Source organism: Lynx rufus, unplaced genomic scaffold (assembly GCF_022079265.1).
Source record: "Lynx rufus isolate CCGP_SWC_20201006 ecotype Redwood Valley unplaced genomic scaffold, mLynRuf1.p SCAF_7, whole genome shotgun sequence".
NCBI lineage: Eukaryota > Metazoa > Chordata > Mammalia > Carnivora > Felidae > Lynx > Lynx rufus.
This window is the reverse complement of record NW_025814889.1, coordinates 138,096,476-138,122,087: the sequence shown is the minus strand read 5'-3', so window position 1 is coordinate 138,122,087 and position 25,612 is coordinate 138,096,476. Positions and strand designations below refer to the sequence as shown.

Genomic DNA, 25,612 nt, shown 5'->3' with positions numbered 1-25,612 from the left:
TGATAATGTGTGTATACATACTATCTATGTAATATCTATGATATTTTATATGTTATAAACCTGTACATGCACAGCATACATCTATATTTAACATAACATATACAATATGTATATAACAAATGTAGGTACTATATACATAGGATCTACATTTAATTTTTGCTTTCGGGATACATTTCGAAAAATTATTTTTAGACAACAAGCCCATTGATGGCATGGGATTTACGTACTGCCTAACAAAGTCAGCTATTTCGCAGGGCACAGAGCATAAAAACCTTTTACAAAGTTGGTGTGAGAACAGGATGTTCGATATGAGGCGAACCTACTTGGTCAGGTTTTCGGGTTTCACAAAAACCGTGTAATTACCTGCCACGTTATAATATTAAGGTTTTTGTAATACGAAGCTACGGTTCTGCTGCTAAAGATCAGGATGCTTTCAAACGACTTCCGTATCTAAACTAGCATCTTCACGGAAGTGGTAAAACTGAAGAATCTTTCAGAGTGCCAAGAAGTAGTCAGTTTAAAATGCTTCTGAAAACGCTTTCCCTTGCTAAAAGACAAAATACTTCTAAATATGCCGATGCCGTCAGGCAAAGGACGAGCAGGCATCGAAAGGGCGGCTTCTCTTCCCGCGGCAATGACTTACTTCGCTTTCCTCCTAGCCACGCAAGTTGGAGAACCTGCCCGTGTCGGGGGGTGTTCTGGGGGGCCCCGCTTCCCAGGCCCTCACCAACCTCAGCCCTGCTCTTCATGTACTGACTTTCTGAGGGGAGAAAAGTGGCGTCTCTCAAACTGCTGCCCCGGGATCCCTGGCCTCCCCCGAGGCCTCTGCCGGAGGACGAGGACCCTGTCCAAACCACAGAGGACGTCCGAGTGGAGGTGGTGAAGGAGGAAGAGCTCACGATTCAGGGGTTTCTGGAGGGTGAGGGGCACCCAGCTGCGGACAGACGAGGGCCGGCGGTCAGGACACACCTGGAAAACACGGCCACCGTTCCTTCCCTTCCCGGGGCAGCACATGCTTCTCCTGCACGGACTGACTCGACCTCCAAGGGCCAACATACTTCCCTTTCCTTCTGCCTTCATCTACCATAATTACCTTCTGCTCTTAACTCTCATTATGTCATCCGGCTAACCCCATGCTCTTCTCCGTCAGGAAATTAAAGCAGAAGGTTCTGCGGTGCGGATTCTATCCGGGGTCTCCCCGCCTGGCGCTGGAAGCCAGAGTGTGCCCAGTAACCGCCACAAACCACCCATCTGGCTCCCTCCTCCTTCTCCAAATTGTCGGCCTATCTGGTATCTGATTTCCCTCCGCACTTCTGTATTTTCATATGAGGGAACATCTGTGGTTCAGGCGCTCCAGCGCCGTGCGGATCCGAGCCGTTCGAGGCTCTGCCGCGTGTTGTGTCCCGGCGGCACCGACAAATGAACGCGTGCGTCCTCGCTCATTTACCAATTACTGGCTAATTGTGAATCCTGAGCGTGGTCACGGGAAGACTGACCCGGCTGGTGGGGGCGGGGGGACAGCTGCCAGATTGGTAGATTACAGGCCACAGTCTGGAGAATATGAAATAATACTTGTGTTTAGCATGAGCTCCAAGAAGGGGCAGGAAGGAGTCATCCCGGAACCACCCCCTCTGCAGGCAGGGGCCGTTTCCTGGCCTCTGAATCCCCAGGGGACTAGGACGTCACAGGAAGAGCCACAAGGCCCAAGAACACAAACTGCCCAATTCTGACAGAGCTGTGTCAGACACTTTCTTCCTGGGCTGAACCCCGATCAGCACCTTCTAGGTGATTCTGGAACAAAGGGTGCATTCTCTGTCCTTGGTAGGCACGATTTACTTTCCGCAAGTGGAGCCTCTACAGGGGAGACCCGACACTCAGCACCTCACGGGCCTCTGCTCCTCTCCCCCCACCTCAGGTGGCTCCGCGTCCCCAGCGCCGTCACACGCGTGCAGACGCGGTCTGTCTCTTGCCCCCCACCCCCTCCACACCAGCCGGGTTAGGAGCGCTTGGTCCTTGACAAATCCCACACGTGTAAAGCCCAAGCCTCCAAGGTGAGCAAAGTGACACCGGCCGAGTGACGGGAGGAGGAGGCCCCTGCCCTCTGTCACCACACCCGCTCCCCACCCCAGAAGCTCCTGCGGCCGAGTGAGGGCTGCGTGGGTAGCTCACAGCCGCGGGGTTTTGGAGGTAAAGGCTCCGAGGGCACCGCGACCAATTTCGTGCATGACACAGTCTGGAATCACTTGACTCACCACTTGAAAGGGCAGTGTGGCACGGGGCGGTCAGAGCGAGGCGTCCACATCCCACGACAGGTCTCGGGATCAGAAACGGCCACCACCACTTCTAACTGAAACCACACTAAAGGCTTCTGGGGCCGTGAAGCGGTTCCATGTGCATCTGGGGCCGCACTCCAGTGTCACCTCCGAGACGCCGGGCGAGCCCCTGCGTGTCCCGTCTCAGCGGCGCCTGGCACGTGGTGGGCACGCAGCACGCGCTCGGTAAGCGGCGCAGGAAGAACCCCCCCAGGGCCCATCACGCCGCGTGCCCCCCTCCCCGGGCCCCCCTCCCGCGCCCCTTCTCAGGCTGCAGTCACGGGGTGAACTGGACCCCTCCCACTGAACGGGTGATCACCTGCGTGCCGGGACCGCCGGCTTCGTCCCCGCAGCTCCTGGTGCGCAGAAGGAGAGACGCTTTCGGCGTCCGCGGGACGAATGCCCCCTGCCCGTCTTCTACCTACTTCGAAGCTCTTCCAGGGCAGGTGGGCCGTCCGTGAGTGAGAGGTTACCGAATAGACGCGCGCGGGGGCCCAGCCCCACACGAAGTCAGCCCTCGTGCTGCAGGGAGCGTTCGTCGGGGAGATGCACTCTGGACACGACAAACTCCTAAAGACACCGTGCCGCCCTGGTGCTGCGATCCCCACTCGGGGCCGCGGCCGGAGACCGCGTGGAGCCACCTGCGATGGCCCGGCCCCCGAGGACGGAGCAATCACGAGCAGAAGCCCGTGGTCGCACAGCAGAGACCCCCAGGAGGCTCCAGGCCCCGTCTGCCAGGCAAGAGGACGTCCGTAAAGTACCGTGTGCTCTCTGGGATAAAGGAATCGTCGGGTGAGCGGCAGTGACCTTCTCCGCAGGGACCCCGCGGTAAGCAAGGCTTTGCGAGAGGAACCGATTCCAGCGCCTCTCACAGGAACCAAGACCGTCCGCGTATCTGCACGAAACAGTAAGAGCAAGCGCAATAAACGTGACGGCAGCGGCTGTGACACGCCCGGGACACGTCGGGGCTGTTCCAGGACCCAGAGGAAGCATTCCGTCCTCAGGATGCACTCTGCAGCAGGTACCGTCACCCTCCTTTTACGGACGACGACACAAGACGCCGGGGCTCACGCTGGTCCGAGGTCACGCACCCTCAGGCGGCTGAGCCAGGGTGGGAGGCGGGCTCGGCACCCACCCTCGCGACCACCACGCCACCTACTTCCGAGCACTTGTCCGGGAGCGTGGCCGACGAGGAGGGAAGTGGGGGCGGCGGGGGGAGGAGGCGGACAGAGCGGTTCTTCCTGTGGCTCAGTCTAACCGCAAGCCTCCTACCTCTGCCTCCAAGTCAGTTAAAGGGATGGTGGGTCTGATGATACGTGAAGTAAGGTCCCTTTCTCTTCAAAGCATCCCGAAGGACAAAATAAGCTTGCAGAGATTCGAGTGACTACCTCTGCGAAGCACCCCTGGAACTAGCTAACGGACAGCTCAAGGAGCACCAGCGCCTTGGTCGGTCGCGTGTCTGACTCTTGCTTTCGGCGCAGGTCGTGACCTCACAGTTCATGAGATCGAGCCCCACATTGGGCTCTGTGCTGACACGGTGGAGCCTGTGCGGGATTTTCTCTCTCTCTCTCTCTCTCTCCACACACACACACACACACACACACACATGACCGCTCGGTCTCTCTCCCCAAATAAAGAAATAAACATCAAGAAAAAACAGTTCAAAATGAAATTAGTATTTGGAGTAGAAGAAGTGAGTAGTCTCAACTAAATCACAGAAAATGAGTGTCAGTCTAGCGCTAATGAAGTCCGAAGTTTACGCAGCACAGCTAAGGGTCAGAAATACTTCTAAGAGAGCAAGCCTTCTGCTTCAATGACAGACAAACAGTGTGGGGGTTCTGGCAGATTTCAGACTAGACGAGACGCAGCAGGTGCCCCAGAGGATGTGTTCACAAACCGCACGTGCCAGGGGCCTGAACACGTTATCACTGTCACTGGTCGCCCGGACGGTCCGCTCCACGGGTCACCGTGCTGGCTTGTCTCCCCCCCACCCCCCCGACCCCCCCAGCTCCCAGAAAGTCAGCGGTCAAGAGGGGTGGGCCCGCAGACGCGTCCGTTTCCCGCCCACACTCCTCCGCCCCGAAGCGAGCCCGTGAGCGGTGGTGTTTCTCATCCTGTGTTGTCGGCTTCCACTTCTCTCAGTAGCAGGGGAACGAAGGACAGAGCACAGACCCAGGAGCCCACTCATCCTGGTTACGGGAGGAGCTCGGCCGTGTCCGTTTTAAAGGGAAGACCACTCGGCAGTGCAACTGCCTTCCACGTTAACTGGAAATAAGTACCACGGGCCCGCTGCGCTATTTATATGAAGGCCAAGCTGGCTGTGGTGGTGACGTTAAGTTCTAAGGTTCTTCCCTGACATACGCCTCTCTTACAACTTCTAAAGTACCGGCCGCCTCACTCTGGGGAGAAAAATCTCATTCCGTTATAGAAATCTAATACTCTAACGTGTTTTTCCTCCTCTCTGCAAACAATCTGCTCCTTGAGCATTATACTGGAATTAGCACGGGATTTAGATCCAAACAAAGATGCAAACGGCTGATCACACACCCGGCTGTCTGAAGAAGTCAGCCACGATCTAGTCGCTCGTCAGCAAATGTGAAGACACCACGCTCCATGCTGGGAAAACGACAGTTCCCAGGATGGTCAGGTCCCCGCCCTTGTGGCATCTACATTCTAGAGACTGACTCACCGGACAAGGGCAGTGGGAGGCGGCCTCTCCGAGGAGGCACCACCACTCTCAGACCCACAGGCTACAAAGAAAGGGGTGTTGGGGCAGAGGGCTGAGGGCCGTGCACAAGCCCCAAGGCACGAAGAAAGGTCCGGGGTCACCTCTGTGTCGGGAGAGTGGAAAGCAACAAGGCAGACCTTGCAGGGGATCGGGATACGGTGAAGAGTCTGTGTTTTACTCCAGTACAATTAGAACCTGGGGCAAGAGCGAAGTAGAGAAATCAGGACCCTGTCTTGGGTAGCTGTGTGGAGCGTGGTTTCGAGAGGGAAGTGTGGGAACGGGAGCCCAGGAGGGGTCCACCGAGGCCAGAGGAAGGTCCTGGAAAAGGACAGACCTGGGCTCAAATTCCAACGCGGCCACTTCGTACGATGCGCGACTTGGGGCCAGTTTACACAACCGCAACAAGGTAGAGCTGGTCAGGTCACATGTGAGGACGGCGGGAGGGGACGTCTGCCGTGCGTCTTGCCCGGCCCCCGGCACACCTGAGAGACAGCACGGGGCCCCGGGCAGGCTGTGGAGCCCCCGACCCCTCTGTCAGGCCGGGACTTCATTACCCTTTGCCTTGGCTGCTTCATCCATTCGGGGGGGGGGGGGGGGGGAGACCATGCCCCAGTGTGTCAAACGATCACAGGACCCACATGAAGCTCTTGGGCCCTGGAGTCAGAAAGTGCAGGTTCTAAACGCCAGGCGTGCTGCTCAGGAGTGCGGAGCCGTGGCCAGTCACGACCGTTTCTGCCTCAACTTCTTCTTCTGTAAAATGGGACAATGACAGTATCTGCCTCACAGTGGTCATGAGATTTCAGTAAAATCCTAATGCTTGGTGTGAAAAAGGCTAGTTCTGTTAGAAACATAGACAGTTACAGGGGCGCCCGGATGGCTCGGTCGGTTGAGCGTCCAACTTCAGCTCAGGTCACGATCCCCCGGTCTGTGGGTTCGAGCCCCACGTCGGGCTCTGTGCTGACAGCTTGGAGCCTGGAGCCTGCTTCGGATTCTGTGTCTCCCTCTCTCTCTGCCCCTCCCCGCTCATGCTCTGTCTCTGAAAAATGAATAAACCTTAAAAAATATATTAAAAAAAAAAAAGCAGCAGCAGCAGCAAGGTGGGAGAAGGAGGCCAGGGACCCTCACGTCATTTTCTTGCAGAAAACCTGTTAGGATTTCCTGGTGTTTCCTACCCACACTCCGAAGTGCTTTCGGAGAGAAAGACAGAAGTCGTTTTGATTCTGACATAACCCGGTTTCTCTCAAAAACTGGGAAAATGTGTTGACTTTCTATAGGTTGTTCCGGTCCCGAACCGGGAAGTACAGATTGTCATCTGCACGGGGCCATCATTCTGTGAGCTTCCGTAAGAACGTAAAATTAGGCCGCTACCCGAACACGAAGACGAGAATCTCTTGTAAAAAATAAGGCCGGTCGCAGTCGTGTGAAAAATCCCAAGTGCAGGGTTGGGTCCCGGCTGTCAAACTGTCCTCTTCGGCCCGGCTTCCGTCCACCCGTGAGGCTCTTTCGCAGCACGGGGCTGCTTCCAGTTGCACTCAGTTAATCCTGAAGAGAAGATCTGTCCGCCCCTCAAACGGCCTTTCCCGGCAGCTCGCAGGAACCAGCTGCCATCGCCGGGACGGCCGGGGCGGCCAGGGCTCAACCCACGAAGCCTGCTTCACCTCTACCTGGGAGGGAGGTTCGGACCAGAGGACAGAAGAGCGTGGACAAGGGGACATCTGGAAGTGAGCTTTCTCTTTCTATTTTCTGGATTTGCGCGAGCATCCAAGGTGAAGAAGGGGTGGCCACGAGGGTAAGAAAGCCTGAGGATCTGGAGGCCTTCCTTCCCGACCGCGGCCCCCACGCCTCACTCCTGTGAGGCAGGCCCGGCGTTTCCTCCAAGTTCCTCGGGGCCCACGTGGTTTGTCGGGAGAGACACCAGCGGGCTCGGGTCGCGTGCTGGTGGCTGGCGCGGCCCTCCCCCATCCCGCCCGCGGGTCCTCTTGCCGCGAAAGTGGCCTCCGTGCAGAGGCTCAGCCCAGAGCTTCCTTCACGCGCTCAACAGGGACTCACCGAGGGGCCGCTGCCGGCCCTCCTTCCTCCAGAGACTCACTCACTCATCCGGTAGGGTTGGTTGGTTGGTTTGTTTAAATCTGTTGGTTCTAGAAAGTGGTACAGAGAGTACAACACTTCCTGCCAGGAATGACGATCCCAAAACACGAAAGCCAGGGAGTCACCATCTCACGGTGCTGAACCGGCTGTGGGGTGTCCACGCTCTGCCCAGACCCTTCTCCCTCACTGCTAAATCTGACCAAGGTCATTCTGGGCAAAAATCCTGACTTTAGGGTTCCCTGGAACACGTTCCCTCGATGCCAAACTTCTCTCAAGTGTTTTACAAAATACGCAGTCTGTGTAGCAATGGCATTTAAGTACAGCAACTGTAAAAAGTCATTTAGTAACATCCTCAACACATCCCAAACTGCTCTTTTTACTAAAAGGAATGCAAAAAAAAAAAAAAAAGAAAAAAAAGAAAAACTGGCAAATACATAACTTTGTAACAAAATACAAACATCCAGTTAAATGCTACGACTACTTACTAAGCACAGACCATGCGCCAGGACTGCGTACGTTTCACGTGGGTGGTCAGTGGGGTCCAAACTCGCCAGCTCTTTCGAAGGCAGACCTCACTCTCAGGGCCCGCTGTGCCCACCAAGTGCCCCAGAGCTCACGCGCGATCTGCCAGTGATGTCGCTCCGTAATGCCATTTGGGGACGCAAGGGAGGTGCATTACCGAGCACGAAGAGGATGTGCTGGTGGGACGCCTGCCTGGCTCAGGGGGCAGACCACACAGCTCTCATCTCGGGTCATGGGTCCAAGCCCCACATCGGGCAGAGAGATTACTTGAAAATAAATAAACAGAAGGATCTCCCGGTGACCGGTCGACTTTGCTGAATATGCTTTCAAAGGAAATGCAGACTGCTCTGTGCAGAGACAGGCTTCTGAAACCCCCCAGGGGCTGTGTTTGGACACTGTCACGCATGTGAAGTTTAGGCTGTTTCAGACTTCTCTTTTCTTTTCTCTCTCTCTCTCTCTCTCTCTCTCTCCCTTCCTTCCTTCCTTCCTCCCTCCCTCCCTCTCCCTTTCTTTTTAGAGAGAGAGAACACATGTGTGTGAGTGGAGGAGAGAGGGAGAAAGAGGGAGAGAGAGGAAGAATCATAAGCAGGCTTCACGCTCAGCATGGAGCACGACGCGGGGCTCAATGTCACGACCCTGGGATCATGACCTGAGCCCAAGTCAACAGCTGAACGCTTAACTGACTGAGCCGCCCAGGCGGCCCTAAGACATTTCTTTATGGTCAAATCTCTATGGGATATAGCAATTTTCTGAAACACAAAGTCAAGAACTAGCAAAGCTCTCTTTATGCTCTTCTCCATACTGTAGAGACGCTGGGGGACAGGTGCAGAGTGACCACCATGTAGACATAACGTTACAGGAAGTGATTTTGAAAAGCAAGTATCTGGTCCATGCAGACAACGCGACGCTCGGCGCTAAAAAAGAAATGAGACGTCATGGAGCAAACTGGAATGCGGAGCACCAAGTGACAGAAGCCAGTCTGAGAAGGCCACCTACTGTGTGATCCCGGCATCTGCAGGGCACTCCAAACAAGGTATTAACCACGGAGATCAGAAAAAGGTCTGCGTTTGCAGGCAGAGGACAGAGGATTCCCCAGGCCTCCACGTACTACAATGGGGGATGCACGTCCTTACGCACTTGTCCAAACTCACGGCGCACACGACACCAAGAGCGAATCCTCCTGGGAAGTGCGGACCACGGGTGACAATGACATGTCAGTGGGTGTTCACCACGTGCGGCAAACGTCCCACCCCGGTGGGGATGGAAATGCACAGGGAATCTCTGTACTGTCTTCTCCATCTTGCTCGTCAGCCTACCACTGCTCCAAGAAAAACCCAGAAGAAAAGAGAGTAACATTAGGAATGAATCTTTCATGTAGTTTCAGAATTCAAAATACTTTCTCAGGCTGGCAAGCTCACCACGACCATGGAAGACCAGTCAGTCGCGAGAAATTATTTCGGCCAGGATGTCTAATACGTATCCCCCGAGACGTTCTTTCCCTAAAGTTATACTCCTCAGTGTGAGTCTGTATCAGTATATAAAGCACCTGTTATATTAATCAGCCACAAGTGTGGCGCAGGATCCTTCAGATTAAGAATCGGTGGCAACAGATATTTGCATGACGTTTTGTTTCAGGTTTCAAACGCATTTTACGTGGTGTTACTTCAAACATTAATAGGAACTATCAGGAAGTAAAATTGCGAAAATGCTGTGTCATCACAAAGCCAGGTGGCTGGAGTGACGGGCCATCCAAGGAAGCGGCTTCCACGGCCACTCGCACAGTACCTGCGGTGTGACGGCAGCCCTGCCCTGGTCCCTGTGCAGGGTGAGTGTGCGCCAAGGGGGAGGCGGCAGACCACACGGTCCACACCGGGCTTCTCATCACGGGAAAGGGCGGACTCCCATCTCCTAGCTTAGGTGAGAATCAACCCCAAGCATTCTTGCTCTTTTTTTGTTTTTAATCTTTATTTATTTTTGAGAGACAGAGAGAGAGAGAGAGAGAGAGAGAGAGAGAGAGAGAGAGGAAGGGCCAGAGGGAAAGGGAGACACAGGCTCCGAGGCAGGCTCCAGGCTCTGAGCTGTCGGCACAGAGCCCGACGTGGGGCTCGAACTCACGGACAGCGAGATCGTGACCTGCGCTGAAGTCAGAGGCTTAACGACGGAGTCCCCCAGGCGACCCCAGGCAATCTTGCTCTTAGTGAGTCAACAAGATACAGCAAACCCTGGTGCACTCTGACCTCTGAGATGGGAACGGCTGAGCAAACCAGGCTCAGCGAGACACAACCTGAGGACAGGCGTGGGCGGCGCGTGCCCCCCAGCGTGTTCTCACCTGTTACCTCTGGGCGCCCTCGGGGAGAACCACTTTCTGTGCCTCAGCCTGCGGGACGCAGAATCTGTGCGCTAACGATGCTCGTCATTTGTAGCCTCTATTTCAGAGACGCGGGAAAACTGCAAGCACGTGGAAAAGCGAAGCAGAGGCCACGGGAAGGAGCGCAACTCGAAGTGTGTGCGTCTCACTTAAAAACGGTCTACTGGCCACAACACCTGAACCAGGAAGCGGTCCACTTTTGTGAAAGCCTCATTCATTACTGGACGCGGACTCCTCCGGCCATCGGCTTCAGGCCCTGGGGAACTGGTTGCTAGGATACCATAAAAGCCACACAAACAGGGCTTCTTTCCCCTTTCACTGTGAATGGTGCCATTTAGATGCATCCGTGTGCGTGTGTGTGTGTGTGTGTGTGTGTGTGTGTCTCGAGGGGCTGGTGGCAGCGTGTTACACTCTTAGCAGCCTGGGAGCGGCACCCGCACATTGTCCGGTCCTCGGCCCATGCTTGGCTCACGTCACACGGGGCCCCAGGGAGGCCTCCCCTGACCTGCAAAGCTGTGTGTGTACAAACTTGTTTGCTCTGCTCGGGGAGAAATGTTGGGTCTGTACATCTTCAAACGCACTAGGTGAGAGGCAAGACAATCAGCAAGGGGCTTTACAAAACCAAATTAAATCACTGGCCAGCTAAACCAAAAGTTTATCTTTTTCAACTAAAACAGCATTAAGAGTGTTCCTAGTGTTTGGCCGCTCAGGAACAGAACAAATAATCACTGTTTATCAGCTATTTCATGCTGGGGACTCAGAAATACAGAAGTAAATAAAAAATAAATGGCTCTTCCCCTCCAGAAAGAGGAGGGACAGCTTTCCCTCAGAACGATTTCCTAGCCGTTCACTGCACTGAACGTCCGGGTGGGCAGTGTAGGGTATCAACAGCAGAAAGGCACCGTTTCGTGAACACAGCGCCAGCACTCCTTTGGCGTGGAAGCACACGGCTACAGCTTTTACGAACCCCACCAAGTCTAGCCCCTGTGCCCTCCCGAAGTATTCCGGACACTTCTCTGAACGGCCCCCCTCTGGCTGCTGCGTGGCAGGTCCAGTCACAAGCCTGGGCTCCCCAGTAAGTACAGAGCTGGGGCGCCTGGGTGGCTCAGTCGGTTGAGTGTCGGACTCTTGACTTCGGCTCAGGTCACGACGCCGGGGTCGTGAGACCGAGCCTCACCTCGGGCTCCGCGCGGAGCACGGAGCCTGCTTGAGAGTCCCTCTCTGCCCTCCCCCTCTAAAATGAAAATAAAATAACAAATAAGAAGGACAGAATGGAATATATTTCCATCGTTTCCCAAGATGTGGCACTTAGAGTCCAGAGTCTCCAAAATGCACATAAGAACGGTGAGGACTCCACGCAGTCCTGCTGGAGACAGGCTTGGGCAGCACGGTTCGTGCGTGTGTGTGCGTGTGCGCACAGATATGCAGGTACGGACATATCGTCTAGAAGCCTTCCCTTGAACAGTAAGAGCTGTTCAAGACACCACATAAAACTCTGTGCTTTGGAACACACTTTGGTAACGCTCCCTTGGATCCGTGGGGTCCAGTGTGGAGCGTGTCCCGAGGTGGAAACGCACGGGGACACAGATCCCACCCGGGGTAAGTTGTCCTCGAGGGAAGGGGTTACAAATGTGGCTACGTCCGTGCGGTGTGCTCCCGGAGACGCGGAGCACGACTGACCCAAGACGCGCCGGCGTGCTCTGCTTGGCCCTGGGGGTCACGGAAGGATCCCAGAGAGGAAGACACCCGGGTCTAGAGTGTTCCCGAGGAGGAGGGAGGGGAAACGGGAAGGGGGGCCCATCTCCAGGCTCAGGAGTACATCCTGATCATCCACGGTTGCAACAGAGCGCCGAGTGGGTACCATGTGCTACACGTTCGGCAAGATCAGTCCGAGACTTCGTACCCAACACAGCTGATTACCCCCGTGTCCCGGAGAAAGTACGCCTGAAAGGAACGCCGTGCCGGAGCGAAGCGAGCACGCACGGGCAAGTCTAGACCCCTGAATTCGGACGAAGCACGGGCCTTACAGTCAGACACACCTGGGCCTGCACCCCGGCCCCGCCCCTCCCGCGCCGGGCGGACCTGGAGCGGCTGGCGTCAAGGAACCAGCTGCCTGAGCTTTAGCGTTCTCGGCGGGAAATGGAAACAAACGTTCCCAATGAAGCGGGTGGTCTTAGCCCCAGTGAAGGGGCCAGAACAGGACGTGGCACGCGGCAAGAACCCAACAGGCGATTTAAAAAACTTGTGCGTGGCGCGACAGAACACACACATCCGAGGGCACGTCTTGAGGGGTTTCCTCACGTGGATGTGTCCCCATGACTCCACCTACACCGAGATTAAGGACACGCCTGCACCCCATCCCGGAGGGCCGCCGTGTGCCCCTTCCCTAGTAATACCCACCCTCCCACCTGCACACGTGGTAGGAACAGGCCACCATCGATTTATCCCTTCTACTACGGATGAGTCCCGCGATGCTCCCACCTTGGGGTTATTATCAATGGCTCTGCTGTGAAGGCTCTTGCACGCCTGGAAGACACACGCGTGCACTCCCCTCGGGGGAAGGTACCGGCAAGGGCGCTGCTGGCTCGCAGGCCGGGTGTGTGCGTTGTGTTAGGAGACACGGCCAGAACGTTTCCAAAGGGGTTACTCCAATCTACATCTTCCCCGGCAGGGTTCGGAGGTTCACGTTGCTGCTCCACACCCTTGCCATCACTTCATACCGTCGGCCCTCGCCATTAGCCGTTCCGGTGGGTTTCTCACTGTGGGTTAATTGTGCATTTCCCTGACGACTGATGACACTGAGCTCTTTCCCCAGGTGTGCTGGCCATTCGGATTTCTTCTTTTCTGAAATGCCATGAGTCTCCTGTTCGTTTTGTTTTTAAATATATACATTTTAAAGTTTATTTTGAGAGAGAGAGCGAGCGCGTGCGCGACAGCGAGAGAGCACAACTGGGGGATGGGCAGAGAGAGAGACAGAGAATCCCACGCAGGCTCCACACTGTCAGCACAGAGCCCGATGCAGGGCCTGAACCCATAAACCATGAGATCATCCATCACAATCCTGTGAGGATAGGAGTAGGGCCTGTTTTATAAGCAAAGAAGCTTAAGGCCAAAGAAAGTAAATGCAGTGCTTACAAACTAGGAGGGGTGGGATGCGGGTGTGTCGGACCCAGCGGCTGCCACTCTTGCCCCGGGCCACACCTCCTCGACACGGGTCAGGTCACAGGGGAAAACACAGTTTGTTTAATATTTCTGTAAACTACTTGCTACATTTCTGTACGCAAGGAAACTTACAAATGAGGTGTTTCAGTGAGAGAGAGAGAGAGAGAGAGGAAAAGAGAAAGGAAGGGAAAAAAGAGAGAAAAGAACAGAAAAAAACTGCTGTTTGGATTCTCTATGCCTGTCCCCTCCCCCTCCAATAAAAACAAAACAAAACAAAACAGCCCACATCAAGGACAGCTGATGAAAACACAGATCAAAAAAGAATAAAAGAAAAACATTTCAAATAAAGCTCAGTGGTTTCTATTTGGAAGCAACAACAACAAAAAATCCCACTTGCCACAATAAACTGACAAACAAGGAACTGACCCTGTGGTGGTGGGGCTGGAATTTTCCGATGGCCTCGGCTACCGTGTCATTACTGTGGGTGACCCACAAGCGGGTGGGCGAGTGAACAGCTGGGGCCTGGCTGGGCTCGTGCCCCTGGAGCAGCTGTGGAGGGCAGGTCTTCCCAGTGAAGCGCCCCTTTGACATGCTGCCCTCTCCCTGAGACTGGAAATCCCCGCTGGTTTCTAGAATCTACCTCCAAGAAATGGAGCCTGGGGCCTCAGTTTCTAGCCTGGGGGCAGGGGCGTTGGCCCTTGGCCCTAGTTGGCTCTGATAGGAGAGCCAGCCTGAAGTTCCTAATCCCAAGGGTGGCCAAGAAAGTGGCAGTCTCCCAGGGTCCCCCGCACTGATCTCCTATGGGGACCGAGGACTGCTCCCCCACAGCGTCACGAGGCCTCAGCCCCCATCCCGCAGAGCATGGTTACGTACATGTGCACGGGCAGCTGACCCTGAGTGATCAGAGAATGGAGAGATGGTTATCAGCACGATTCCTCGTCTAAACATACCCAAAATATCTACTGATTTTTGACACAAAATACTGAAAGTTCTGTAAAAACTTGGCTGGTGTTAATTAGAAGAGGGGGTTAAACGAAACAAATCTGAAACCGTCGCTGCCGAGCAGACTTGACTTGATTCACGAAGAATCACAGAACCCACAGGAGCAATTTTTCATGTGCTGCCAACCGCCCCTGTTCCCACCAAATACACACACACACACCTCTCGCCAGGCTGCTATTTGTTCAGTGTTGTCCCCACACGTCTATGTGTCTAAGAAGGGTTTACTGGACATTTACTAGGTGCCAGACAGTGGCAGATTGTACCGGGGTGAACAGAAAAAAACGGTCCCTGTCCTCACAGCACTTGGCCCAGAGGGCAACTGAGACGTAAACGCACAAGTATGTGGCGACACACTGCGATGCGCAGACACGGCAGGTTACAGGAGGGGTGACCGGACCCGGCCGGGCTCCAGCGACCTCTGGCTGCGGAAGAGACCGCGGGAGCCGAGCACCCAGCACGCGGAAGGCTGGCCCCGGGGAGGGCAGTTCAGGTGAGAGGTCAGTGCAGGTGACTGCCTGCGGTGACCATGAGGCACAGTGAGCCACAGTAAGAAAGCGTGTGGGGGGATGGGGGGGAGTGCTGCGGCAGGGAGAGCAGCTTCGGATACAAGTGCAGGAGGAGGCAGCGGCGAGATCAGACGGGGCCTCTCAGGCTGTGCTGGGGGCTCCGGGTCGTTCCAAGCACGGCGGGCAGTCTTGGGGGTTCTGTAAACGGAGCGTGTTTGGGACAGACGGTGTGGGGGCAGGGAGAGTCCAGAGGCAGAGAGGAAGGATCCTGTTTTGTTTTGCGAGGTCTCACGGGATGGGTGGGGGGGGGGGGGGTCCGTGTTTCCCGGACACCCCGAGGGAAGGAGGGGAACAGGAGTCAGGAAGCCACCGCCGACCCAGGCCGGGGTGAGGAGTGAACGGGACGGTGCCACTGGAAAAGGAGGAAGTGGACGGCTTTGGGACGTGCTCCAGAGAGAGAATCGGGAAGATGCGGTGACACGTTAGTGGCAGGAGACCGAAAAAGAATCAGCATCGCAAGGGGCTCCCGGATCTCTGGCCTGAAACCATTCCCCCAATTACCAAGGAAGCGGGGGCAGCTACGGAGCTATTAACAGTTCAACTGTGGACGTGCTGGGTTTGGAATATCGGGAAGACATACAAGCAGATGAGAGAGCTCTGTCTACAGACTGAGTCTGGGAGCCACGGGTGAACAGGTATTTGAAACCCTGAGAATACCCAGAATGCAACTCTGTCTCCCCATCCCCACGGTGACCGGACTGGCCCAAGCCACCATCCCCTCTTGCCTGGAAGACCGGCCGCCACAGCCTCCCTACAGGATTCGCTGTCATTCCGTGGGCCCGGAGAGTGTCTGGCATGTGAAGAACGTTCACTAAACACGGAATGAATAAAGGAAGAAACGGGTGGGACTCCGTAGGGAGAAGAGGCAGGGTGAGGCGAGCACCCCCGGGTTCTGGAATGTCCAGCAGGGCTCCAGCAGGGCTCCAACAGGCAAACGCTGCACGGAAGAGGAAGCAACAAAGGAGCCAGAGAAGAAGGATCCAGAAAGACCGGAGGAAAACCTACAGAAGGTACTATCGCGAGGGCCAAGAAAGAAGCAGTATGTTACAGGCGAGGGATTAATTCTGCCGAACTGAGTTTTAAAATGGTAAGAACAACAGAGCACCACTGGTTCTGGCACACGGTAATGGCTGGCGACAGTAAGCAAATGATGAGGCTTAGGAGCCCACTCACCGATCTACACTCCCTTTTGAAGAGCCACTGGATTTCTTAAAATAAAGACACAAACTCTCAAGCACAAAAAGAATGTTAGACGCTGAAAAGCAGACAGAAAAGAAGTAACAGGACACTGGCTTATGGCTGGGTAAGGGGCTCTAGCACCTACCTCAGCAAACCCAAGAAAGCTGGTCCTGAACGGCAGGGAAACACTATGCCCTGCAGAATCCCTCACAGCTCAGATGTTGGTGACCACATGGATCTCTTCAGAAGGTAAAGGTGAAAATTAAAATAGAAGGCCTGTTTGCACATTTAACACGTACGTGTACCCCTAGACCCCCTTTCTCTATCTCAACACAAGACTGGAAGATTCATCAGCTCAACAACAAGGATAAGACAGAGACGCTCTGGCACAGAGGGCACCAGATAGAGTGGAGGGCGCAGACACCATGAGGGAGATGGTGGGATTAGGTGACCGTACATACGCATTAAAATTAAAATGTAGGGGCGCCTGGGTGGCGCAGTCGGTTAAGCGTCCGACTTCAGCCAGGTCACGATCTCACGGTCCGTGAGTTCGAGCCCCGCGTCGGGCTCTGGGCTGATGGCTCAGAGCCTGGAGCCTGTTTCCGATTCTGTGTCTCCCTCTCTCTCTGCCCCTCCCCCGTTCATGCTCTGTCTCTCTCTGTCCCAAAAATAAAATAAAATAAATAAACGTTGAAAAAAAAAAATTAAAATGTAGAGATCCTGCAGCTTTCCCAATAAAATGGTGGCATCAGGCATACATTTTCAAACAAACTCAACTAGTTCCCCACCAATGGCCCCACTTTAAAGGAAATTCTAAAAAGACCTCAGGCAGAAGGAAGACGATCCCAGCTGGACAAACAAGAGATACAAGGAGTGAAGGGCAGGGAAAGTAGTAAATATGTGGATAGATCTAAGTGAACACTGATATTAGGGGTTTGAAAACAGAATTAAAGTGTATAACATCAACAGCAGCATGTAAGTTGGGGGTGCCAAAATGGTCCTGTATAATCTGGGAAGGGGGTTAGGGGTGCCTGTTGTAATTTTCCCAGGAAACTATTAACAGAATAGAAAAAAAGAACAGAGAGCATTTAAATGAGAAAACGATAAAAACTGAATGATACAAAATAATCCAAAAGAAAGCAAGAGAGAAAAAGAAAATAAAATAGGAAGGACAGAGAGGCTTCAATACAAATAGGTCAGCATTTACATTATATTAAATATACATGGGCTAAATGCAGCAGCTGAAAGACAGAGACTGTCAAACTAGATTAAGGGGAAAAAAAACGCAACTACATGCTGTTCACAAGAAGCACCTCTGATACAGACAGGTTGAAAATAAAAGAGTTGAAAATGTTATACCATGTAAATAGCAACCAAAAGCAAGTCAGAGGAGCTATATTAATATCAGGTAACAAATAATTTTAGAGATAAAGGGGTTCAATTTATAATGACAACAGGAACATTTCTCAAGGCCTGTCATACACCTTTATCTAATAACACTGCCTCAAAACATACAAAGGAAAAATTTATGTAACTAAGTGAAGAAATAAGACAAATCTATAATCACAGAAGGGTATTTTAAGGCTCTATGTAACTGATAAACCAAAGGAGACAAAAATATCAGTAAAAATATAAAATTTTCACAAAATTCACCTAATACACATGGATAAAATGCTGCTTCCCACTACTGGAGAATAAATGTTCTTTTCAAGCACACATAGAACAGCTGCAAAAAAGTACCATATACTGGGTCACTGAGGCAGTCTCAATAAATTTCACAGGACAGAAAAGTATGTGCTCTTTGATCACAACACATTTATGCTAGAAATCAAGCTCCAAAAGAGAACTAGAAATTTTCAATTTGTTTGGAAATTAAGAAATGCATTTCTAAATAATCCAGGGGTCAAAAAAGAAACCATGACAGAACTTGGGAAACACTTTAAATGTATGGTAACAAAAATAACATACACCCAAATCCATGCAATGGAGCTATAAAAATACACAGAAAAGGATAAAAGCTTAAAATTAAGAATCCTAAATAAATGGATAGATATGCCATACTCATGGACTGGAAGATCCATCCAGTATTGTTTAGATGTCAATTCTCACCAAAGGGACTTCAGTCAATGCAACTTCAATGAAGAACTCAATGTGCGGATTTAAATTTTTGTTGGTTAAATTGGTTTGGTTTTTTTTTTTTTTTTTTGGTTGATTTCATGTGTGTATGTACATGTAGGTGTACATAGACACGTAAACACACGTGTACAATTTGACAAGCTGGTTCTTGTATGTAAACTTTTATGTAAAATACAAGTGACCAAAAATAGCCATAACACTTTTTAAAAAGAAGAGACCAGTTAAAGATTTGACTCAACTAATATCAAGACATGTTAGAAAGCGACACTTAAAGAGTAAGGACGACAAAGAGATCAGTGGAAAAGAAAACAGAGTCCAAATACAGACCCACACATATTTGGATACTCGTGATAAAGAGGGCACTACAGCTAACAACGCATGTTCTTTTCAGGAACTTGGGCTCGGACAATTGTGTGTCCATATGGAAAAATATAGAAAGAGACCGCTAACTCACACTATACACAAAAATCAACTCTAAGTGAATTACAGACCTAAACAGAGAAGGTAAAACTATCAAGTGTTCAGAAGATAACACACATTATCATCCTGACCTCAGGGTTGGAAAATATTTCTTTAACAAGATACACACTAAAGAACTAACCATAAACGGAAAGTGATAAATTTGATTAACTGTTAATACCTCCTGCTAATTAAAATAAACTAGAAAGAGAATGACAAGATAAGTCACACAACGGGAGAAAGAAAACATTAGTAACCACGTAGTTGATTAAGAACTTCTATTTAGAACATAAAAAGATCTATTACAAATAAATTATAAAGGAAAAACCCAATGAAAAAATAGTCAAAAGGTTTGCTCAAGCGTGTTTTATGTCCACTGACACACATGTGCGCGTGCGTGCGCACGCGCACACACACACACACACACACACACACACACACACACACACGAAATCCAAATGGCAAGTAAACACGTTAGAGGATGCTCAGCCTTGTTAGGCATGCAGGCAACAGTAAACGAGATCTGTAGTCTTAACTACAGTGGCATGAGAAGAGGGAGGAGTGAAGGTGGTTTATAAGAGAATAAATCTTCATGTCGTGATAAATAGACTCATCAGAACCCAATGTACACATCAAGAAACAGCAACAGAGCAGGTTACTTAGGTGTACAAAGCAGCTAGTAAAACAAAGGGCGAAGAGTGAGTTTAAAGTGTGGACAGTGAGTAAGAGGCCTCACTCAGTACCTTTTGGCACTAAAAAAAAAAGATGTATTGTTTTGATGAACGGAAAATAGAAGAAAGGAAAACACCTAAAATGGGTGGGGAAGAGTCAATGGGAGGTAAGGAGGCGAAGTCAGGGAAATCAGAGAATTCTCTGGAACACCTACTTCTGAGTCAGAGCAGAGGAGCAGCACAGAAGGGCCCCGGTGTGGTTTTATCCCATAATCCGTATCATGTCCCTTTTGCGCTGGTTCAAGTGTACGGCTCCCGTCTAAAACTTGATCCCCTAGGCTCTAATGCCTCTTCGTTTCTGACCACTCAACCATCAATTTCCCTTCTGCTCTGATATCTTACTATGTAGTATCTCCTATCTTATGCATATTTTATAGGCCTTTGCAATCTGGCCGGCTTTGAGAAATAAAACTCCAAAGAATGAATGAATATGCGTCATACTGAACTACGTGGGATTTTAACTTATCTTGACAATTTAAAGAATATTCTGGGATCTTGCAATTCTTCATTAATTATCATTGTAAAGACACCAGTTATCTATACAGATCATCCACATACACTTTTTTCAATTTCGAATGCTGAATAATTTCTCCGCCACATGAACAGGTTACTGTGGTTTCCCTACAGGAGTTCTGTCCCCGCCCTGTGACTCCTAAGGAGGAAGCACAGCAAAATGGCTGGGGATCGGGCACACACCAAGCTTGCACTCTGGGTCTGGCCCGCAGGACGAGGCTCTGCGACTCCCTTGCCGTGTTTCCTCGTCCACAACACGGGGGTGGCGACGACGACAGCGTGCGCTCCGTGGCGCTGCCGGGATTAAATGAGGTAACGGGCGTAAGCGCACAGCGAGGAGTCCGTGAGTGTTTCTGGAAGGAAGGAGTGAGTGAACGGAGGAGCCGCCCAGGAGGCTGCCAGAGAGACCCTGCGAGCCGGGAACCGCAGGCGGGCCGTCCGCAGAGCCACGACGCGCTGTGCGCAAGGGCCGGGCCGTCCCCTGCTCTCGGTCAGAGCCGAGACCAGTGACAGAACGTCTTCTTCACCAGGAGGCCGGTTTAGGGAGCAGGACGCTATGGGTGAAGGTCTTGTTTCGTGACGCATCCTCTTTGTCCTCAGGAAACGCACCACCTGTCCCTGCACCTGAGTGACCTTTCACTGCCTTCCTGTGACCCCCCAGCTCTCTTTCCTCCCTTCTTTTTTGGGGCTAAAAGACTTCCAGACTGTGGGGGGCAGAGCCTGTAGTGGCTGATTCTAATGCGATGCAGGGAACTGACTTTGTTTTGCCTCAAGGACGAGTCTTCCGAGGCTTCTGTCTTTTCCTGACTCAGCTTATAAACTGTTGTGCTCTTTAAAATCGGAGATTTTCTTCTGTTGCTAATCAGACAAATGAGTGTCGTCAGCACCGGGATGAGCAGTCCTCCCTCCACCTACTTTCAATACACGATTTTTATCAACTCCTTTTGTCTTCTTGACAGAAGCCACAGTGAGGGGTGCTGTTCCCACGCCCCCCCACCCCCATCCCCTGAGCCCCAGGCCGGGCTCCTCACTGTCCCTCAGAGGGTTACGCTCTCAACGTCCTTCCTCGCCAGCCCCGCCCCCAGCAGGCACCCAGGGCGCAAGGGCACGCAGCGGCCAGGGCGAGGGACTGGACGGAGTCCGGCTCTCACCAGGGAAGTCTCGAACTTACACGGAAATACCGCTCAAACCTCACCAGGCTCAACCTGGTTTCCGGATGTGGTTTCCTCACGGTATCAGAGCGGCTTCCTAGCGTCACTCCTCGGTGAAGTGGATGAAGTAACGGGGTTCCCCGAAGAACCCTACAAGCAGGGTGGTCAACCAAGGGCAAGAACCGGGCTCCCCCCTCCCCCCGCTTCGGTAACAGAGGGTCACAGGCCAGAACACATCAAAGACAGGTAGGAGGTGCCACTAAAGTGTTTCTCCCTATTCCTGGGGCCGCAGAGCGCCCCTCGAGCTTCTCTGTCACGAAACCGTTGCTAAAATGGTTCCTCTCAAAGGACTGGATACTCAGAATCTCCTAGAGCAAAAGTTAAAAAAAAGCACGATTCTTCACATTTACTTCGAGGAACACACACTTTGGAAAGGTGACGTCGGCGGCAGGAGGCACACAGGGACCCTGGGTGGGTGGTCTTCCCCCCAGGGTTTGAAGCATTCGTGAGTACAGGGCTGCTTTAGAAGGTCCCACTCACCTTGAACACCAGCTCACTGCGCTGCACAGACGGCAGGAGGGCTGGTCTGGCGTCCCGACTCTGAGAAAGTGGCTTAGTTCTCAGGAACAAGCACACAAGAAAGCCAGCCGGCCACAGGGCCAGGGAACACCGGGAAAGGGAGTCACACAGAGGGCCCTGACTGTGAACGGATGCTCACGGGTTCACGTGCAAGGATACAGGGGTTGCTGTCATCGATGCTGCAGCTGTCCAGGATCAAGGGGATGCCATCCAGCTCATTCACCTGCGGAGAAAGGAAAAGGCACATTTATACACCGAAAAAGGCCTGGGTCAGGGTGAGAGATCGTAGACGGTCTGTCTCTCCTGCTGGTCTCCTCACTCACTGCGGTAACGTAACAGCATACTGTTGTATTTAAGCCTGCCACCCCAGCCACAGCGGACGACGAAACTCGGCCTCCAACATCGAGGCAGGCAGACACAGCAGGTGTAGACGTGAGTGACCTGCCTGCCCTAATGGAGTCAGACGATGAGACGTTAGTTAACGGAAGACCCTCCTCCTGTCTCTGCTACAGCCCAGCCTCCTGCACCCGCCACCACCCCGACCTCCGACCACGCAGCCCAACACCTATCCCCACCACCTCTGGCCTTGTGGGGCGGGGCGCTCGCGGTCTTCCTGATCCTGGTGAAAGCTGAACTACGCTGTACGGACACTGTGTCCTCTTCACACAGACTGTGGAGCTATGACATCACTCCTGCTTTTACGACACAGTGTTACTTTAGGTTTTATGTGTTATCTGGTAGGATTTGGTAGGGTATTTTGGGGGACGGAGAACGCTCAAAACATTTTCCATTTAATTGAGGGTAATTGTTTCTTTGCTTTCTGCCGTTTCGGCTGATGGGGCTTCAGGGGAACAAGCAACTTCTGGAGAGCAGGGGAAACCGGTATCTCAAACACGTACACCGACGCAGAAATCTTTAAAAGCAGACATGAACAGAAAGGGATACGCTATTTTTCTTTTCACCCTTCCTTAAAAATGCGGGGGCAACTGGATAGCCATATAAAAAAGGATAAAATGGATCTCTCCCCAGCAATGTTCACCAGGGTAAACTCCAAACGAATCTGAGTTTATTACAGTTTAACAGTACTAGTAAGTGGACAGTTTTTCTACACTAAGAGTAGGAAAAGCTTTCCAAACTATGACTTAAAATCCAGAAGCAACTGGGAAAAGAGGTTTTTAAAATTTGCTTGCAGTTTTTTAAAAAGCAAATTAAGGGGCAGCGCCTGGGTGGCTTGGTCAGTTGAACGTCCGATTCTTAATTTCGGCTCACATCATGGTCTCATGGTTCGTGGGTTCAAGTCCTGTATTGGGCTCTACACTGTGAGGAGCCTGCTTGGGATTCTCTCTCTCTGCTCCTCCCCTGCCCACGCTCTCCCCCTCCCTGTCTCTCTCAAATAAGTAAACATTAAAAAAAAAAGGCAAATAAAAGCTAGGAAAGTTATTTGTAAAATATTACAGGCAAAAGGTTAATATTTTAATATACAAAGAACCTGTAAAAACTGAGAAAAGATCAGTAATCCAACAGAAAAAGAATGGATCAAATGCATGAACAGAAACGGCACAGAAACAAAGAAATGCAGCTGGACCACGGAGATATCAGAAGATGTTCAACCTTGCAAACTGTTACCATGCGGAGACACCACCTCTCGCCCGTCAGAGCGGCAAGCGAGCGAGTCTGACAACCCACGCAGGCGACGGGGAAACAGGCATCCTCGCACACTGCTGGAGCGAGCGCTAGATGGCACGACGCCCGTGGACGGGCTGCACCAGGTGAAGCACCTACTCGCTGATCCAGCCCTCCCAGTCCTAGGGCAGCACCTCCGACTGCACGGTCCCACGGAGGCTTTGCCTGCACAAGGTTACTCACTGCAGCACAGTTTTAGGAGATACAATTCACACACGATAACGCGCACCTTTTAAAGGATAGAGTCCAGTGGATTTCTGTTTTTTTCAAATTTTAGACAGAGAGAGAAGGGGAGAGTGGCGTAGGGAGAGAGAGAGAGAGAATCTCAAGCACGAGTGTGGAGCCCGACACGGTGTCTGATGCCACGACCCCGGGATCAGGACCTGAGCCGAAACCAAGAGTTGGACGCTCGACCGACGGAGCCACCCAGTGGGTTTTAGTTTTATTCACAAAGTTGTACAACCATCACCTCTACCCAATTTTAGAACATTTTTATTATCCCAGGGAAGAAACTCCATACCCACCAGTCATTCCTCATGTCTCCTCCGTCCAGCCCTCAGCAATCTCTGATCTACTTTCTGTCTACGGATTTGCCTATTTTGGACATAGCGTACAAATGGAATCTTTCGATGCGTGGCCTTTTCTTTCAGTTAGCATGATGCTTTCAAGGTTCATCCAGCACCGCGTTCCTTTTTGTGGTTAAATAATATTCCACTGTCTGGAGAGACCACGTTTTATTTATCTGTTCATCTGTAGATGGGCATCTGAGTCATTACGGTTTTGGGTACTGTGACCGTGCTGTGAGCATCTGTGTACATGTTTTCGAGGGGATATTTATGTTCAGTTCTCCTGGCTGCGTACCCCGAGAGAGGAACTGCTTGGTCCTGGTAACATCTGGAGGAACTGCTGGGTGCTTTTCAGAGTGCCCTGCCGTTTTCTAGTCCACCGGCAACGGATGAGCGTTCCAACTGCTCCACATTCTTACTGGTGCTTGTCGGTGTCTGTCTTTTATTTTAACCATCCTGTGGGTGTGAAGTGACGTGTCACTGCGGTTTTGATTCGCATTTCTCTGACAATTAGGGATGTTGCATACAGTGCAACTTAGGAAAACAAAGATCCTGGAAGCAACTCAGGCGTTCTCCGATACGGGCCGGCTGAACGAACGGTAGCACGGACGCAAAACGCTTCCGTGTAGCTGTGAAAATGAGTGAAGAAGGCCCAATGCACTACCTGGAGGGATCACCAGGATACAGCGGTAAGTGAAAAAAGCAAGCCGCAGGGGCGCCTGGGTGGCGCAGTCGGTTAAGCGTCTGACTTCAGCCAGGTCACGATCTCGCGGTCCGTGAGTTCGAGCCCCGCGTCGGGCTCTGGGCTGATGGCTCAGAGCCTGAAGCCTGTTTCCGATTCTGTGTCTCCCTCTTTCTCTGCCCCTCCCCTGTTCATGCTCTGTCTCTCTCTGTCCCAAAAATAAATAAACATTGAAAAAAAAATTTAAAAAAAAAAAAAAAAAAAAGCAAGCCGCAGACAGGCTTATACGTGAACCTTCCGTGTAATAAAGGAGGAGAAATGTACAAACTTTCTTATAGTTCCCAAAAGACACAAACTAATAATGGCTGTCCACAGGGCATGAGGAGAGAATGAGACAGAAGCAGCAGGAAAGGGAGGCAGATGTCTGTGAATGCACCTGGTCATACAATTTTGACTTTGGAATCCTATATTTTATATAATTCTCTACAATTAAATTTGTAACGGATGTTAACCACACTCATTGTGTTGATAACTTCACAACACACAAATACTGAGTCATTATGTTATGTCCTATGAGCACAGTACGTTACGTCAATTACATCTTAGCAGAAAAATTAAATTTACAAAGTTATAAAAATAGAAAACAGAAACACATTAATCCGATGGCATGTAAAACAAAGAAAAATTACCACAAAATTAAAACAGTATTTGACTTTACACCCCTAGCGAGACGTATCCGAAGCTCAGAGAGAACTGCACAGAAATCTTAGAACAGCATTCAGCTGTCTCTGCTTCCTATTGGTATCGTTATTCTGAACTGTTGTGTACTTATTTTTTTAATGTGTATTTATTTTTGAGAGAGAGAGAGAGAGAGAGAGAGAGAGAGAGAGAAATGAACGGATGGGGGAGGGGCAGAGAGGGAAACACAGAATCTGAAGCAGCCTCCAGGCTCTGAGCCATCAGCACAGAGCCCAACATAGGGCTTGAACTCACGAACTGTGAAATCATGACCTGAGCGGAAGTCGGACGCTTAACCAACAGAGCCACCCACGTGCCTCTATATTTAGTTTAAAGCAAATGGGTCATTCATGTTATTAAGGAACTAAGATTTTCAGCATAAAAAAGGATTAAATCCAGAAAATAATTTTACACTTAAATTAGAAATATTACCAAGATTTCGTGACA

The 25,612-nt window shown here is 51.5% G+C and overlaps 1 protein-coding gene and 1 long non-coding RNA gene across 3 annotated transcripts in view; both read right to left on the bottom strand.

Annotated features, from left to right (window-relative positions):
• ATXN10 (ataxin 10) overlaps positions 1-25,612 on the bottom strand; it is a 166,333-nt gene that overhangs the window by 7,502 nt on the left and 133,219 nt on the right. For both annotated transcript variants that reach the window (XM_047065235.1, XM_047065236.1), the window contains exon 10: positions 21,656-21,719. In XM_047065235.1, coding sequence (XP_046921191.1) covers positions 21,656-21,719 — 64 coding nt within the window. The remainder of the gene's footprint in view (positions 1-21,655; positions 21,720-25,612) is intronic.
• Positions 308-3,822, bottom strand: LOC124501239 (uncharacterized). Its single transcript, XR_006959727.1, has 3 exons — positions 2,632-3,822; positions 2,253-2,466; positions 308-1,551 (listed from the first exon to the last, which is right to left on the bottom strand). It is a non-coding gene; the product is annotated as an uncharacterized LOC124501239 (long non-coding RNA).